The sequence below is a fragment of the Pristiophorus japonicus genome, chromosome 10, assembly GCF_044704955.1.
Source record: "Pristiophorus japonicus isolate sPriJap1 chromosome 10, sPriJap1.hap1, whole genome shotgun sequence".
Lineage (NCBI taxonomy): Eukaryota > Metazoa > Chordata > Chondrichthyes > Pristiophoridae > Pristiophorus > Pristiophorus japonicus.
The window spans coordinates 189,415,806-189,434,262 of record NC_091986.1 but is presented as its reverse complement, the minus strand read 5'-3'; the positions used below and the strand labels follow the sequence as shown (position 1 = coordinate 189,434,262).

Genomic DNA, 18,457 nt, shown 5'->3' with positions numbered 1-18,457 from the left:
CCCGTGACCAGCAATTTTTGGCATGGTTTTTGTGTCTTCCACTGTGAAGACCGAAGCAAAATAATTGTTTAAGGTCTCAGCCATTTCCATATTTCCCATTATTAAATCCCCCTTCTCATCTTCTAAGGGACCAACATTTACTTTAGTCACTCTTTTCTGTTTTATATATCGGTAAAAGCTTTTACTATCTGTTTTTATGTTTTGTGCAAGTTTACTTTCGTAATCTATCTTTGCTTTCTTAGTCATTCTTTGCTGTCGTTTAAAATTTTCCCAATCTTCTCGTTTCCCACTAACCTTGGCCACCTTATACGCATTGGTTTTTAATTTGATACTCTCCTTTATTTCCTTGGTTATCCACGGCTGGTTATCCCTTCTCTTACCGCCCTTCTTTTTCAGTGGAATATATTTTTGTTGAGCACTATGAAAGAGCTCCTTAAAAGTCCTCCACTGTTCCTCAATTGTGCCACCATTTAGTCTGTGTTCCCAGTCTCTCTCTCTCACTGCCCCCCCACCCCTCCCCAAACAGGCTTTCTCCCACCCCTCCCCAAACTGGCTCTTTCTCCCACCCCTCCCCAAACAGTCTCTCTCCCACCCCTCCCCAAACAGGCTCTCTCTCCCACCCCTCCCCAAACAGGCTCTCTCTCCCACCCCCCCTCCCCAAACAGGCTCTCTCTCCCACCCCTCCCCAAACAGGCTCTCTCTCTGCCCTCGCCCCCCCCAACCAGGCTCTTTGCCCACCCCCCCCCAAAACAGGCTGTCCTCCACCACCCCCCCCCAACCAGGCCCTCTTCCCCCCCCCGCCCCACCCCCCAACCAGGCTCTCTCTTCCCCCCACCCCCCCAAACCAGGCTCTCTCTCTCCCCCCCCACCCTCCCAAACCAGGCTCTCTCTCTCCCCCCCCACCCTCCCAAACAGGCTCTCTCTTCCACCCCCACCCTAAACTAGGCTCTCTCTCCCACCCCAAACAGGCTCTCTCTCCCCCCCCCGCTCCCCAAACAGGCTCTTTCTCCCACCCCTCCCCAAACAGGCTCTCTCTTCCACCCCCACCCTAAACAGTCTCTCTCCTACCCCTCCCCAAACAGGCTCTCTCTCTGCCACCTCCCCCAACCAGGCTCTCTCTCCTCCCATCCCCCCAAAACAGGCTCTCTCTCTGCCCCCACCCCCAACCAGGCTCTCTCTCCTCCCATCCCCCAAAAACAGGCTCTCTCTCCCCCCCCCGCCGCTTCACCCCGGCTCTCTCTCACCGCCCCCCACCCCACCAAACCAGTCTCTCTCTCTCTCTCACCGCACACCCCCCACCCCTCCGTGGTCACCCGACGGCTCTCTCTGCCACCGCTCTCCCCCCGGCTCAGGGCTCAGCGGGGAGCTCGGGGCTCGATGGCCGGCGGCTCAGCAGGCAACATGGTGTTCAGGATCAGTTACGATGCATGCGCAGTATAGGGTTAGTGTAAATTGTGCTGCGGGGGGGGCGCAGTTGGAGACTATTTGTACTAAATCGCTTCTGCGCATGCGTTGGGAGACGCTTGCGCAGATGCGCAAGTTAGGACAAATAGTCACTGTGTTAAATTTATATAGAACTTTAGTTAGACCACTCTTGGCTGAGAACAAAAACGATATTGAAGCACTGATGAAAGTACAGAAAAGATTTACAAGGATGCAACAATCAAGAAAGATTGAGCAGACTGGGGGTCTATTCTCTGGAAAGGAGAAGACCAAGAGGAGATATGATAGAAGTTTTTTAAATTATGAAGGGGTTCATTAAGGTAGATGTGGAGAAATGATTTTTTACTTGTGGGTCAGTTCAGGACAAGGGGGCATAAATATAAGATAGTCACTAAAAAAACAAATATATATAGGAGGAATTTCTTTACACAGGAGTAGTGAGAATGTGGAACCTGCTAATTCATGGAATGATTGAATCAGATAGCATTGATGCATTTAGGGCTTGATGGCTACGAGGGAGAAGGGAATAGAGGGAAGCGGAGGCAAGGTGGAAATAGATAATGAGGAGGCTCATGTGGAGTATAAACACCAAAATAGACCAGTTGGGTCAAATGGCCTCTTTCTGTGCTGCAATTCTGTATAAATACATCACTAAATCACCATAACAACACAATTTTCTTTCTCTTAAAATCAGATGTATCTACATTGGGACAAGTCACATCTACGTCTCAGGATTTATGCATAAACAACATATACAAAATGGCTAAATGAGCAAACATGCACTAGAGATAGCTAAGCCAGCTATTTTCAAAGATCAAACTCAACTCAAGTTGAGCCAAGAGTTGGCTAATCTCTCTGAATCCAACTCAAGATCAATCAACTTAAAATCAAAGCAGCAGGTTCCTTTGGTAAGGAAGATGGGGAAATGACAGGAGGTGGTTTGGTGGACCATGCACCTAATCTGATCCACGTTTACTCCCATCACACTGGGGTTAATGTTAGACGGTTAGTTTTAAAATTCTACTTGGATTCCTGTACCCAATGGTCTGAGCTCAGGGTTAAATTTAGCAAGTCATTCACAATGTATCTAACCTGATAGTGTAGACGACAGCTCCATAATGATCAATGATGTAATTATATAATAAACTGTTTTTCTCAGCTTTTGATGGTTTCATTAGGTACCGATTACCATCTGGTACTTTGCTCAAGTAGCCATTCTTCATGGCCTAGACAGTATTTGTAGGCTATTCACCATGGGAAGCATCACAGCCAAGCTCGATCCAATCCTCACACATATGCATGTTTCAGCCGCGGTCACTGGGTAGCGACAAGGACCAGGAGCATTGGCTGATTTTTTTCACCTCCTTAATTCAGGGGAGTTGCACCCTGATCTCCCACCCCACTGGAGGTCAAAAACAAGGCAGGAATTGAACTTGGGGCCTTCTAGTGTGTATGGCTCAGCTACAAACTGCCATCACCAACTTACAACAACTTGTGTTTATATAGCGCCTTTAACGTAGTGAAACGTCCCAGGTGCTTCACAGGAGTATTGAGAGATAAAAAATTTGACACCGAGCCGCATCAGTAGAAATTAGCGCAGGTGACCAAAAGCTTTATCAAAGAGGTATGTTTCAAAGAGCTTTTTGAAGGAGGAAAGAGAGGTAGAGAGGCAGAGAGGTTTAGGCAGGGAGTTCCGGAGCTTGGGGCCTAGGCAACAGAAGGCACGGCCACCAATGGTTGAGCAACTATAATCAGGGATGCTCAAGAGGGCAGAATTAGAGGAGTGCAGATATCTCGGGGGGGGGGGGAGGGGTTATGGGGGCTGGAGGAGATTATAGAGATAGGGAGGGTTGAGGCCACGGAGGGATTTGAAAATAAGGATGAGAATTTTGAAATCGAGGCGTTGCATAACCGTAAGCCAATGTAGAGGTCAGCGAACAAAGGGTGATGGGTGAGCAGGACTTGGTGCGAGTTAGGACACCAGCAGCTGAGTTTTGGATCACCTCTAGTTTACGTAGGATAGAATGTGGGAGGCCAGCCAGGAGTGCGTTGGAATAGTCAAGTCTAGAGGTAACAAAGGCTTGGATGAGGGCTTCAGCAGCAGATAAGCTGAGGCAAGGGCAGAGACGAGCGATGTTATGGAGGTGGAAATAGGCGGTCTTAATTATGCTGCGGATATGTAATCGGAAGCTCATTTCAGGGTCAAATATGACACCCAGGTTGCAAACAGTCTGGTTCAGCCTCAGACAAAAGTTGGGGAGAGGGATAGAGTCAGTGGCTAGGGAACGGAGTTTATGGTGGGGACCGAAAATAATGGCTTCGATCTTATGTTTCCCAATATTCAATTGGAGAAAATTTCTGCTCATCCAGAACGGAGCTATTCAGGGAGCTTTAGTCGTCATTTTAACATACAAAAACTACAAGAAAAAAGTTTATTCATCAGTAGCTAGTGTCTACTGAAGTATAAACTTTCTATGACATCCAATATGAAAATTTCTCATGCAATTTTAAAAGTAGGTTGTTCCTGGAACTGAGTCAGCTCAAAAATTCACAATATAGTCCCTGTACCAAGAAATTCCTCATTGTCCCTTTCTCCCCCTTCAGCTTACATTCTCTTTTGTTCCTCTGCAAAACCATCTTTTAAGTATTAACAGTATTCTACTTAAAAAGGATGGTGACATAAGAAATACACATGAACATTTTTTTTAGTAATATATATTGATGTTTACTAAGGCTGAAAGATCAAAAAGACAGTCAACGTCAGGATATATTAGAGGGTTCATTTATTTTTCAAGCTTTCTAGGAATCTTGGTTCAGTTTCTCTATTCTGAACCCAGGGGTTAGACGCCACGTTTTTTCTAATGCACTTCAGCTAAACAGCAAAGTTATTTGTTTAAATAAATTATAAAGGTGTTTCAGTTTCACTTAAAAGTATACAGCAAAATAAAAATTTATAAAACATATTAAGCTTACATAAATGTACAGGGACCCAATGCCACCATGAGTTGAATTACGTTTTATGTTCCTATCTCGTGTTCTAAATTACTGCAGCAGTGCTAATTTCTGATAAGAACCAAACAGCAAAAAGCTGTTGCATTGAAAAGACAAAAACAGATCCCAACTGGTGTGTTAAAAGCCCAAGTGCATGGCAATCAATGCCAACTAGAGGACACCCTTGTGACTACCTCCTACTTAATGTCAGTGCCATTACCTTGTATAATTTCCCTTTGGATTAAAGAATGGCTTCTGAAGCTCTATAATATAACCTTTTCATTGCTGATTATCGGTCAGGAAAGTGGAGTTGAGGTCGATGATCAGCCATGATCTTATTGAATGACGGAGCAGGCTCGAGGGGCCACAGGGCCTACTCCTGCTCTTATTTCTTATGTCCTCAATGCTAGAAATCTATTGCACATGAACACTGTGAGAACTACATATTGATAGCATTTTCACGACTCATATTTAAGACTAATCAATCAGATTTCACCTTTCTGACTTTGTCCTTTTTAAATCTCTCTCCTGTTTTGTTGGGTTCTATTTCTTTTACATCCCCCTTCCCTTTAGATTGTTATTGCTTATTTTTATCTTGTCCTTCTTCTTGGCCATTCTTTCCTTTATCTACACTTTTTCCAACTAATGAATGTGCAACAGGCGGGTCTGAAGAGGATTATAAATAGAGTTGAGAAATCAAATGCAAGAAACATAAAATCTAACGCTCAGTTGCGTTTTAAACACTGAGGTGATATTAAAAGGACTTCACCACACTATACTACAAATGAATCGGTTGATCAATTGTGCCCACAATCTCAGTCAAAATGGAGGGGGTATGGTGCGGAGAGGGAGTGTCAGGCAGACGTCAGATACTTCAGCTCAGGGAGGAAAACCTGACATCCAGGGCCACTCTTCTGCACCGCTAACTGCCTGGTGAAAAGCTCCATCGGCCGAGACCTGGAGCATGTTGTTTTTCTCGCTCAGCAGAGGGAGGCTGAAAGAAGGGAGGAAATAAAACCTTGTGGGGATACCAGCAAAAAGGAAAACAAAATAAATCAACCTGCTGAGAGAAAAAAAAGACTGCATCCGACTTCATAAACATAGGCTGGAAAAAAAATTGCACATTGCTTGAACTACAAAATTAAATGAAAATGCCTGCTTAAGTACAACGATTTCCTGTTGTGGTCATCATTTCATTTAAAACCTCAAGCTGGGTCACAGCCAGATAGAATTTCTGTCCCGTGCTTAAAAATTGCTTACCCACAACCAAGGGATACATGATGAAGAAGGGAGTAGAGGGAAATGAGTACAGGGTGGCATGAGCTAATGCGAGCGGGAGGAGATTTGTGTATAAACACTAGCATAGCCCGGTTAGGCTAAATGACCTGTTTCTGTGCTGTAGATTCTATGAAATTCTATGCACAAAATACGTTGATTAGACCTATTAATGAGAGAGACTTGTGTTGCTTTTGTTTTTTCTTAAACTACAGATATAATATAAAGAGGAAAGAGTAGCTGTGCTTACAGGTTAATTGGACCGTGACACTTACCTCCTTGATGCACAGCTGTACACCTTCCGGCTGATTAGTTTGAAGGACCTCCACGACAATTGGAGCGAGAACAGAACTCAAACCACTAACCTGAAGATTTAAAACATAATTTTTTTTTTTAAACTGTACAAATTCATTTAACCTTTTCCACAATATATAATTATAAAATAAATGACACAAGGTCCCATTTTTTAGATATATTAAGGATACCCCAGACAATCAATCAATGAAGTGTGGGAACAAGATTAATTTATAAGGACCGCTGCCGATCACAAGAGACTGTTAACACTGCTTTCCATCGCATTATAAGTTCCAAAGGTTTGCACCTCATTTTGTTTACATGGAAACTACAGGTTAGCCAAGTAGCAGCTAACCTCGGGCACAGCACATTGTGAGCACGACTAGAATGTAGATCCCACAGCCGAGGACAGCAATCAGCAAAGCAATAAGAGTGTGGAACTATATAGCCAAAATAAGAGAACGCAAGTCAGAGGTGGTCATGCTCAAACATGTATAGTGCTCTCTTCAGACTGTATTATGTCTTGTTCTGGCCATGGAAACATTTAAGCAGTGAAGGTTATTCAAAGAAGAGCAGTAAAACTGGTCCTGGTGTCTGAGATGTGAAGAAAGACTGGGGAAATGGGTTCAAGAAGTGACTACAATCTTACGATTTATGTATTATATAGCAGAATAAGATAGAATTAAATTGTGAGAGCAGGACAAAGGGACACAAGTTCAAACTAGTAAAAAGAGAAAATTAAGACTGATAAGGAAGCTCTTCACTCAAAGTATGATTAATACATGGGCCCGGATATTGCGGCGGTCAAATGGCGCTCACCATTCATTACGCTTACAGCTGCCCACAGACTTTTCATGGGCTTTTGCATGGCAACTTATGATTGACAGCCATTTCAGCGCGGCACGGGGATCTGGGACAACAGCGTGTCTCCTCAACCAATCAAATTGCAGAATCCTCACTGAGACACGCAGAGTCTAAACCAGGAAGTATAAGTCAGAATATTTAATTCAATATAAAATCATGTATAGAAATCAAGAGGGGGAACGAAAGAGTAAAAAAAGTTCTTATTTAAATCTCCAAGAATAATTAAAATCTGAAGGAACGAGACTCCACATTTCTAAAAGTAAATGCCAGAGAGGTTGCTTGGCAGTTATTAAGACTTATCATGTCATTAAAAATTCAGTTACACTAGAATGGACAAGCCTTAAGTTTTTCTGGCATGTTTACTGGGTAAGTACCGCAACGTCACACCCTTCTTGTGTTGGAAGGCCATGTCTCTCGGCGAAGTACCGGTCTAGTGAAGCTTGTGAAGGAGCAGGGTAAGTCAGACAGCAACTTCTGTATTTCCGCGTTTAACTGCGCATGTGTGGACGCCGGAAGTTACTGTCCAACTTACTCCTTAATAACGGTGTTCGCCTCACCGTATTCCTACTGCAAAATCCGGGCCACAGAGTCCAGGATAAAGTAGGAGATGAAAACCCTGGAATCATTTAAAAAACAATTGAATGCTGAAATGGAGGTTGGAACATGAAGGACATTCTGGATGGAGCAACTGTAAAGGGCAAAATGGCCTTCCTCATCCATATTTATCTCATCATATTCTAAATGTGCTAAAGCTGCGATGAATGACCTAACTGCGGCCTATTATAAATGGGAAAGGGTGTTCATAGAATGCAAAAAAGGTGACTGGATCTTGTATTCTCTTCATTATTCGGCATGTCACTCTTCTGCATCCAGTAGCCTCCATTTAAAAAAAGTTAACATTTGCATTTAGAACCAACTTGGATTTCAACTCTTTTAGTGCCAAGAGTGCTAAAACCGATTACTTAGAAAAATCCTATTAAACTTTGTTAAAATGAAATAAATAGCAGCTTTTGAAGATACAATTTATGCTAATGAGTGGTTGGACACAAATTTGTGCTTACAGTTTCCCACATGGCATATTCCTGATTTCAGCAATGCCAAATTAACCTCTTTCTCATAGGGAAAAAAACATACATTATCCAGGACTATTATTGTGAATCCACCAGCAGGCTGCTTGGGAGTCGCAATAGCACAGCATGGGAGCAAAATTCATTTCCATCTTGTGTGCTAATAGAACATATACAGCATAGGAGAAATTTTAAATGGTAAGCATGAGTATTATTTTTAGGAATGCAAATGAAGAAACCACACAATACCTGTACGATTCTCTCATGGGTGTGAATAACACCTTCCACATTCATCTTGGTGCCCTGTTCCTGTAACACAGAGATCTCAGTCGATTTGGTAGGCACTGCATAGCTGTAGGGGGGGGGAGAAAGCAGAAGCACTTCCACATGTTATTTTAACGTTGCAATAAAACTGAACATTTAAAGTAATATTAGAACTGACATCAAAGGATAAATATGATCATTTACTCTCCAATGTTTTTTTTTGGGGGGGAAGGGACAGAGTCAATGAAGACATGTATTGTGTTTTCTGTTTAGGGAGCAAGACTTGGAAAGGAAAAGATTGATGGTTTAATTTTTAATGAGGTTAAAAGGAGAATCTTTTAACCCTTACCCAACACCCTGCTGGAATCCACGACTCTCCCAATTCACTTACAACTGCACTAGCAGACTTCCAAATGGAAAGGCTTTGGCCCTCCATTTGTCACAATACTTCTACAGCCATAAATATGCTCAATCTCACTCCACCTCGGTCCTAAACTCCTCCACTTCTCTTTCCTTAAAGATCTTCCTTAAAATCCAAGGGGGGATCAAGCCTTTGGTTACCCGTCCTAATCTCTACTTCTCTGGCTCAGACCCAGTTTTTTTATTACATTTTTCTTTTGGGCATTTATCTACATTAAGGACTATATAAATACAACAAGGCTACGAGTGTGGATGGAATTCCTGCTGAGGCGCTAAAGTATGGAGCAAAGACGCTGTTGGCGCGGATACATGACCTCATCTCTCTCATCTGGAGGGAGGCGAGTATGCCGAGAGATCTGAGATGCAGTGATTGTGATCATCTTTAAAAAAGGGGACAAGTCCGACTGCGGCAATTACAGGGGAATCCCCCTGCTATCAGCCACTGGGAAAGTTGTCGCTAGAGTTCTCCTCAACCGTCTTCTCCCTGTGGCCGAGGAGGTCCTCCCGGAGTCACAGTGCGGATTTTGTCCCCTACGGGGCACAACGGACATGATCTTTGCGGCGCGACAGCTGCAGGAAAAATGCAGGGAGCAGCGCCCCAACATCTGTCATTGAGCTACAGTACATGGACGACGCCTGCGTCTGCGCACATTCTGAGGCTGAACTCCAGAATATAGTCGACGTATTTACTGAGGCATACGAAAGCATAGGCTTCATGCTAAACATCCGTAAGACAAAGGTCCTCCACCAGCCTGTCCTCGCCGCACAGCACTGCCCCCCAGTCATCAAGATCCACGTGCGGCCCTCGACAATGTGGACCATTTCCCATACCTCGGGAGCCTCTTATCAACAAAAACAGACATTGATGCGGAGATTCAACACTGTCTGCAGTGCGCCAGTGCAGCCTTCGGCCACCTGAGGAAAAGAGTGTTCGAAGATCAGGCCCTCAAATCTACCACTAATCTCATGATCTACAGGGCTGTAGTAATACCCGCCCTCCTGTATGGATCTGAGACATGGACGATGTACAGAAGGCACCTCAAGTCGCTGGAGATATATCACCAACGATGTCTCCGCAAGATCCTACAAATCCCCTGGGAGGACAGACGCACCAACATCCCCAGCATTGAAGCACTGACCACACTCGATCAGCTCTGCTGGGCAGGCCACATAGTCCGCATGCCAGACACGAGACTCCCAAAGCAAGTGCTCTATGCGGAGCTCCTTCACGGCAACTGAGCCAAAGGTGGGCAGCGGAAACGTTACAAGGACACCCTCAAAGCCTCCCTGATAAAGTGCGACATCACCACTGACACCTGGGAGTCCCTGGCCAAAGACCGCCCTAAGTGGAGAGTGTGCATCCGGGAGGGCGCTGAGCACTTTGAGTCTCAATGCCGAGAGCATGCAGGAATCAAACGCAAGCAGTGGAAAGAGCATGCAGCAAACCAGTCCCACCCACCCCTTCCCTCAACGACTATCTGTCCCACCTGTGACAGAGTCTGTGGCTCTCAAAATGGACTGTTCAGTCAACAAAGAACTCACTTCACGATTGGAAACAAGTCTCCCTCGATTCCAAGGGACTGCCTATGATGATGATAAATACAAGTTGTTGTTGACCGCAGATCCATTTCGCATTGTTTGTTACCTTTCCTCCACTTTGATCTTCAGTTGGTTGCAGAGCCTGTGGATGTACTGACTGTAGTGTTCCACAAGAGTCATGTCATAGCCGGTAAGTTGGATATTTAGGACACCATACTCTGTGTCAGTGCCAGTCTTGAGCTGCTTCATCTGTGACTTCTCTCTTTTCTTCCGTGGCTGTTGGAAAAGCAAACAGTCGAAATCTTTGTGTAATTTACACTAAGATTTAAAGGCACTCGGATTCATGAAAGCCTATCGTGATTGGTGTAGAGGGACACTCCAAACCACCAACTGGTAGAACCACCATTTGAGGAGATATTAGGTGCGTCCCCATGCTGAAATCAGGGAGGTTGTGGAAATGGGCTCTCACATTTTATGAGGCTGTGCTGATCATCGTACCGTTTGCGAGGAGTTCCTGGTACCTGTAGAGGGCTCAAATCCACACTCGACAGTTGTCTAATTACCAATCAGTAACTATGCTTCTTGCAGCGAGAAGTAAATTGCATCACTATGGGAGTTGAGTTAACTTCATGGTGATGCACTTTGTTACAGAAGATTGGGTCAATCCTCTGATTCAGGCAGGTCCACAGTACAACAGGCCGGCACTACAGCTGATGCCTGACTAATCAGCTCATTCATTGAATCTCTCACGGGGAACTACAAGTTTTCCCCACTCAGCTCTAGATAACCGAGCAGACCAATGCTTCAATTAGGTAGGGTGGTCCTGGCTGGTTAAACAACAAGAGGCTTGCTTGTAGTTTGTGGAAGTAAGCTGTGCAGTTTTAGCTGGTTAAACTCCATCAGTACTCTTGTTGCACACTTAGGAGTCTCGAAGCCTTCACTATTGTCAACCTCCATTTAAAGGCTCTGGAGTTCAATAAGTGAAGCATGTATGTTTGAGGAGAATGCAATTACTCCAGACTGAAAAAAACTGATATGGTCTCTGCTTCAATCACTAACTCGGGTATTACATTCCACAGCCTTACAACCCTCTGTACAAAACAGCTTCTCCTGCTCTTACAGTTTCTCCTGCTCTTAAGAACATTTGTGGGTTTCTATGTGCATGAGACATCTGGTGAGTAGGGAGGGCCATAAATATTGTTAAAGTTACAGGATTGTATTCAAATGGTCAACTGAATTAAGAAGCTCAGGTGTTGCAGAGTCTTGCAACAGAATGTGCTCCCCAGGTCACAACGATCTTTAATGTTGCTACGTTAAAGACGCTATATAAATAGAAGCTGTTGTTGTTTACGTAAGCAACATTGGGACATCTCTGGCTTGACTCTGGCGGCTCAGATGTCAATGTAACAGGTTGTTAGCAACATAAATAATTATGGTCAAGTCTTTTAGGAGACCTACACTACCAAAAACAAACAACAGTCCAGAAAGAAAAACTAGGTTGTAACAAGAGTTTGAACTGGAAATTCCTCACAGCAACAATTGGCTGGTTTTTAAATTGACATTTCCTGACTTGCATACAGGACCAATACTGACTCGAGGCATTGCTTAACCAGGAGCCAATGTAGGTCAGTGAGCACAGGGGTGGTGGGTGAAAGGGATTTGGTGCGAGGTAGGACATGGGCAGCAGAGTTTTGGGTGACCTCAAGTTTACATAGGATACAACGTGGGAGGCCAGCCGGGAGTGCGTTGGAATAGTCAAGTCAAGAGGTAACAAAGGCATGGATGGGGGTTTCGAGCAACAGATGAACTGAGGTATGGACAGAGGGCTCAATTTTCCCCAGTATTTGCGCCATTCTTTTTGGAGCAGGCTGCTTTTTCTGGCCTAGCTTAAAAATCCCATTTCCCCAATCAATTTGCACTAGCGTAACTCAGTTAGTTATGAATTTTGTATTTTGGTGCAGCAGATGCCCGGACACACTGAAAGAATTGAAAAACACATAGCAGCAACTTACCTCCAACCCCACCCAAAGGCTGTCCGGTCCCATTCGCGGTCCCTGGTTCAGACACACAGTCGAGAGAGAGAGAGAGAGAGAGAGTGGGGGAGTCCCTGGTTACCATAGCAACCCGATCTTTTTGGCGCAGATCAAGGCTCCACCCCCAAAGTTAAAGGTTGGGTTAGGCCACACCAAAATGAAGAGATCCAACGGGGAAACTTACAACACACTTTTTTTTGGCATACTTAGGCCCCAAAAAATCAGGCGTAACTCTTCAAGTACGGCAAAAAATGCTTTGGAGAACATTGAGCCCAGAGTCAGGGGCGATATTACGGAGATGGAAATAGGCGGTCTTATTTGTGGCGCGGATATGTGACACTTCAAAAGTACTTCATTGGCTGTAAAGAGTTTTGGGACGTCCTGCGGTCATGAAAGGCACTATACAAATGCAAGTTCCTTCATTTGCAAGAAGAGAATATTAGTGGGGCAAAATAAAGACCCCACAATTGCTAAAGACAGTATGTAACTGAGCCACACAGAAGGTGCACTTGTGTGGATGTCAGATGAAAACACAATCAGGGCTGTGTATAATGCCCTCCATTCAAATTGCCAGTTACCATTCACTGTCTGTGGTCACACAGGAAGGTGACAATTTGAGTGATGAGCTAGAGGACTGTTGGCGTGATGATGAGACTAAGGGTTAAATCCTTCAGGAGTGGAAGAGAGAAGGCGGCAGTAAATTAGCGAGGGGGAGGAAAGTAAGTCAATACCGGATTTGAACAATACAGGTACTAAATAGCTACCATAAAAATTATCTATTTTAAAACTAAGCCGATTAGTGAATTTTGCAATTAATCATCTCAGTACTGTACCATCTGTGCACTGAATTTAATCCAGACACGCAAACAAGATATTACTTACCACTTCTCTTGGCAGTAGGTATTTATACCTCCCAATCCCATGGGTGGGCATTGACCTGTAATGTCTCTTGCTGGCTACGATACTACCTGTGTACGCAGAATGTAGAATTTATTTGATTAAAATATACTACGAGGTCACACTCTTGAGATGTCTCATCTCCTTGTGCTAGTACAGGGTCAATACAAAATGACAAAGCAATTGAGCCCACTCTTTGAAGACCAACAATAACATTTTTGTACAAAAAAAGCTAACAAAATTTGGATCTACTTGCTTAATTAGAGTTATCTAACATCCTTTGATTCTGTACTTTTGTCTAGGTTTACTTAATAATAGCATAATTTTTTTAATATAAAATCATGTACAGATCATGTAGAGGAAAATATCTAGATGCAAAATAAAGGAATGGATAAAAGGAAAATTTTAAATACTGAAAATCTGAACTATAAACAAAAAAGATCCTGAAATATACAACAGATCAGTGTGTGAAAGGGAAAAAGATAGGTTAATATTTTGGATGGGGCGTTTCATCAGAATTGAAAAGCCTTTAATGCATTTAATGGGCCAACATAGTCTTATACAGTGCTGCGGATGCTGGCAATCTGAAAGAAAACACTCAGCACGTCAAGCAGTATTTGTGGAGAGAGAGAAACAGTTAACATTTCAGGTTGATGACCTTTCGTCGGAACTGATGAAAGGTCATCACTATAGTGTTACAGACATATGATATGGGCCGATGAAACAGGAAGTGATAGAACGTCATAGGATTAGTCAAACAATCGAAGCAAGTTAGCAATGTAAAATACATTTCTAGCAATACTCAACAGGTCTGTTGGTAGATACATTTTGAGTATGGACCCATCATAACTAGAAACTAGTGGGCAACTAAGCCTCTATATAGGATGGAACAAAGCAAAAATGGAGGAATGGGTAGAACAGCAGGAGTCAGGCTCTCTGGCTCCTATCATAAGGAGGCACAAAAAAGGCAACAAATAAGAAAAGGGTGAAAACAACTGAATGATGGAAGTGAATTCAATGAAAGGTAGATGTGAGAAACAGGCAAGAAAATGGGGAAGACAGCAAATGTTTAAAGCTGCTATGGTCTGTGTTCAGAACAGAGGGCTGCAGGGTGCCAAGCAGACGGAGGAAATACTGTTTCTGAAATTTGTGTTGAGCTTGATTGGAACAGTGCAGCAGGCCAAAGAGGGAACGGTGAGAGCAGAAATAGGAGGGGAAATTGAACTAGTGTGTCACGAGGAGGTCAGACAGAATGGCGATGCTCATCACATTGGTCACCCAATCTTTGTTTGGCCTCCCCAGTGTAGAGGAAATTGCGTCGTGGGGCACTGCCATTCTGAGGACAAATCAAATTGCGATCGCCATCCTACAACTTCCATCCAATGATCCAACTCTCATTTCCACCAGATAGGCAGATCCAAATCCAACAACCAGAGGCTATGGAAACCTACATCTTTCCCCAATTAAAAAAAAACTGTTCTTTCTCTCCCCAATGTCACAGATCATTCCCGGTGTAACCCGCTCCAATGTCCTTGTCAATATTGCTAGCAAGCTGACCACTATGAAGAGCAGCCTAGTTTGATCCACCTCCCTGACAGACAAGCCTCATCAATGCAGCTGGTGTTGGATCTTTACTGTGGAACTGGTAGCTATAAAGCAGCACCAGGTCGCATAACAGTAAACAAGTATACTCTGTGCGCCACACAATCGTTAACTAAATTAAAATGGAAGATTTTAAACAAACAAATTTAAAAGCTCAATGATTGTATTCCACAGATTTGAACTTGAGTAACCTATTAGGTTTTGCACCTAAAATGCCTTTTCTGCACCAAACGTTTCTATGTAAAGTTAAATTTGAAACCTGTCAGCTGTAGATAATGAAGGAAAATAGTCTGAGCATTATTTACACAAGTTGTTAATTGGTTCCTTCGCAATTATCTGAATTCTTCTCACTGCTGTTCAGATGCTGAGCTCTCACTCCAGAGGATACGACACATCTGCAAGTGCATTATTGCGATGACATTACTTTCATTCACTCTTTTCCCAAGAGTTAAATTCATCAGAAGTGAAATTAGCTTCTAAGTAGTCACTACCAGACATTATCACTGCTGCAACCACCGCAGTCTCATTTTGACAATAAAGCACTAAAGGTTTATTCATTAAAAAATTAAAAGATCGTGTGTAGTATCGCCCAATGTCAAAGGTTGCACTGCTTATGTCCGTCTCTCTCACACTCACACACATAGGTACAGGAGTCAGCCAGGAGTGGTTAAAACAACTACCGTTAATCAGTCAGAGGTGGTTTTTCCAAGGCTATCCCATCGCTGGTCTCTGTCGCCCAACAGCTCAGATTTAAAATTCTCATTCTTCTGCTTAAATCGGTCCTGATTTATATTTCAAGCTATCTACATTTTGTAACATCCAACTGAGTTCTGCCCTTATATAACTTGTAAGCGTGACCCCCATTGTCCTCCCGAGCCTATTCAGTTGAAATAATTGGTTCTAAATGAACATTACATCCATTGCATTTCCCCCATCTACCATAACGTGTGTTAGCTCCTCGAAGAATTCTTAGAGGTTTGTCAACCAGGAAGGTCCCCTTTCAAAATTTGTGCTGGCTGCTTCTAACTGTTTTCTCTTCATCTAGATACATGGTCATTTCATCCTTAATTAAAGACTCAAATTCTGCCTTCCCCTGGCATGTAATTATCTGGATTAACTCGTCACTTTTAAAAAATCTGGTCCCAAATTACTCTTAAACTCTAACTCAAAATGTTATTTAACGAAAGAAATGTATCTAGTTTGCATATGAATGAGTAACCCTCTTCTGAGTGCTGAGACAGATTTGCTTTCTGAAAATGATTGCCATCTGTCATTATGTGTCACTGGTAGCACCCTCGCCTCTGAGTCAGAAGGTTGTGGGTTCAAGTTCCACTCTAGGAACTTGAGCGAAAAATCTATGCTGAGACTCCAGTGTAGTACTGAGGGAGTGCTGCACTGTTGGAGTTGCCTACTTTTGGACGAGATGTTAAACCGAGGCCCCGTCTGCTCTCTCAGATGGACGTAAAAGATCTCACGGCACTATTTACCAATATTTACCCCTCAATCAACATTACTAACAGATATTTTGGTCATTATCACATTTCTGTGCATGGGAGCTTGCTGTGTGCAAATTGGGTTGCCGCATTTCCTACATTGCAACAGTGACTACACTCCAAACAGTACTTCATTGGCTGTAAAGCACTTTGGGGAGTCCGATGGTCATGAAAGGCGCTGTCTAAATGCAAGTCTTTCTTTATTTCTTTCCCTGCATTATTTTTACAAACCTCAATCAAATCGCCTGAGTCTTTGCGTTTCTAAAGTATACAGATCCAACTCTGGTACGTAAGGTGTTTTAGACTGGGAATTAATCCTACCCTTCTGCACTCTTTCCAAAGCCTCAATATCCTCTATGTGGGACGACCAAAACTGGACACAGTATTCTAACTGAGGCCTATCCAAGGACAAAATGCTTTGTTTTGTACTGAATTGTCTTGTGCATACAACGTAGAACCCTGTTTCCTTTGGTTATACCCTCATGGCATTGGTGAAGGGTCAGTTTTGGGTCCATTACTCGTCAATTTTTATAAACAACCTAGACTCGGGTGTAGGGAACAACATTATAAAGTTTGCAGATGATACAAAACTTGCCACGGTAATAGTGATGAAGATAGTTATAGGCTACAGGATACTCAGGATGGTAAAATGGGCAGATGCATGGCAGATGGAGTTCAATATGAAGAAGTGCAAAGTGATGTACTTTGGGAGGACTAATATGGAAAGACAGTAAACTATAAATGGTACGATTTTGAAAAGTGTAGATGAGCAGAAAGACCTTGGTGTCCATAAACACAAATCCTTAAAGGTGGCAGGGCAACTTGATAAGATGGTTAAAAAAGCATACGGGTTACATGGGTTTATAAATAGAGAAATAGCATATAAAAGCATATGGGTTACTTGGGTTTATAAATAGAGGAACAGAACATAAAATCAAAGATCATGCTTGAACTCTATAAATCACTGGTTAGGCCTCACAGCTGGAGTATTGTGGACAATTCTGGGTACCACACCAGGAAAGATGTAAAGGCTTTAGAAAGGGTACAGAGGAGGTTTACCAGGATGTTACAAGGGTTGAGGGACTTCAGTTATGAGGAGAGGTCGGAAAAGTTAGGACTGTTCTCTTTGGAACAGGGAAGGTTAAGAGGTGAATAGAAGTTTACAAGATGATGAGAGGTTTCGATAGAGTAGTAGGGGAGATGAGGAGCATTTTTTTCACTCAAAGTTGTCAGGATCGAGGAGAATCCACCTGAAAAGGTGGTGGAAGCTGATTCCATAAATAATTTTAAAAGAGAGTTGGACAGGTACTTGAGGATGAGGAAGTTACAGGGTTACAGACAATAAGTGGTAGGGTGTTATGTTAAGCACAGCTGTTCTTTCAAAGCAGCAGCATAGGCACGATGGACCTTCTGCGCTGTAAGTTTCTATGATTCTATTGTGGTAATATCAGAAAGGTTTAAGAAGTTAGTTCAGACCCGAGGTCTAAAAAACTAACAAGCTCTCTTGCACAAAAAAACAAGCAGGCGTTAACCTCAGGGTCAATGAGATAAGGGATGAGATAGAGTGTAACCATCAGGGAAAGTCACAAAATAATAAAGCCAAATGCCAATTAACAAAGCGCCAGCAATTGCTAACGACCGAACAAAAGGTCAGGCTAGAAATAACAAATTGAAGACCAACGGATAGGAGGGAGTCACCCACCATCACAGGGCCAGTTGTGGCCACAGCAGGGGGGTGATATGAAAGATTCCAGAGATCAAATTAATGGTTGCACATGGGAAGGGAGACTCTCAACTTGGTAATAACTTTTGTAGACAGAGACAAGTTGTGATACCAGCAGAATGTCTCTGTATCTTGTATAAACAAGCAGGCAATTAGTGGCAACCTATATGGCTAACAAAGGGGAAAAAAAGATATAAAAATGGACACATTGGGACAGTCCGTAGCTAGAACCCGGGACCAACACTCGACAGAAGCAGGGACCAGGGAAGGAACAGTGTTGGACCAGATTGATCACCCGGGACGTATTGGGTAACTATGAGAGTCTGTCGAGTTAAACAGAGTTGCGTCAAACAGAGTATTTGAGCAGAGTTAGTATCTGTGGCAAGGAAGACCCTTTGGAATGCCTTGTTTGCAGAGTTGAACAGTGTTCAACAGAGTTGAGTTAAAACAGAGTTGAGCAGAGTTAGTATTTGGAATGGACAGAAACACCCTTTGAAACGCCTTTCTGCAGAGTTAAGTCGAGTTAAATTGGATATAAGTAGTGAGTCTTAT

The 18,457-nt window shown here is 43.2% G+C and overlaps 1 protein-coding gene across 1 annotated transcript in view; it reads right to left on the bottom strand.

The window, feature by feature from the left end:
• Window positions 1–18,457, bottom strand: part of mrpl48 (mitochondrial ribosomal protein L48) — a 67,651-nt gene that overhangs the window by 8,332 nt on the left and 40,862 nt on the right. Inside the window, exons 4-7 of the mRNA XM_070891591.1 lie at window positions 13,073–13,158; window positions 10,264–10,433; window positions 8,184–8,286; window positions 5,985–6,074 (exon numbers count right to left, since the gene is read on the bottom strand). Of these exons, the coding sequence (XP_070747692.1) occupies window positions 5,985–6,074; window positions 8,184–8,286; window positions 10,264–10,433; window positions 13,073–13,158 (449 nt within the window). The remainder of the gene's footprint in view (window positions 1–5,984; window positions 6,075–8,183; window positions 8,287–10,263; window positions 10,434–13,072; window positions 13,159–18,457) is intronic.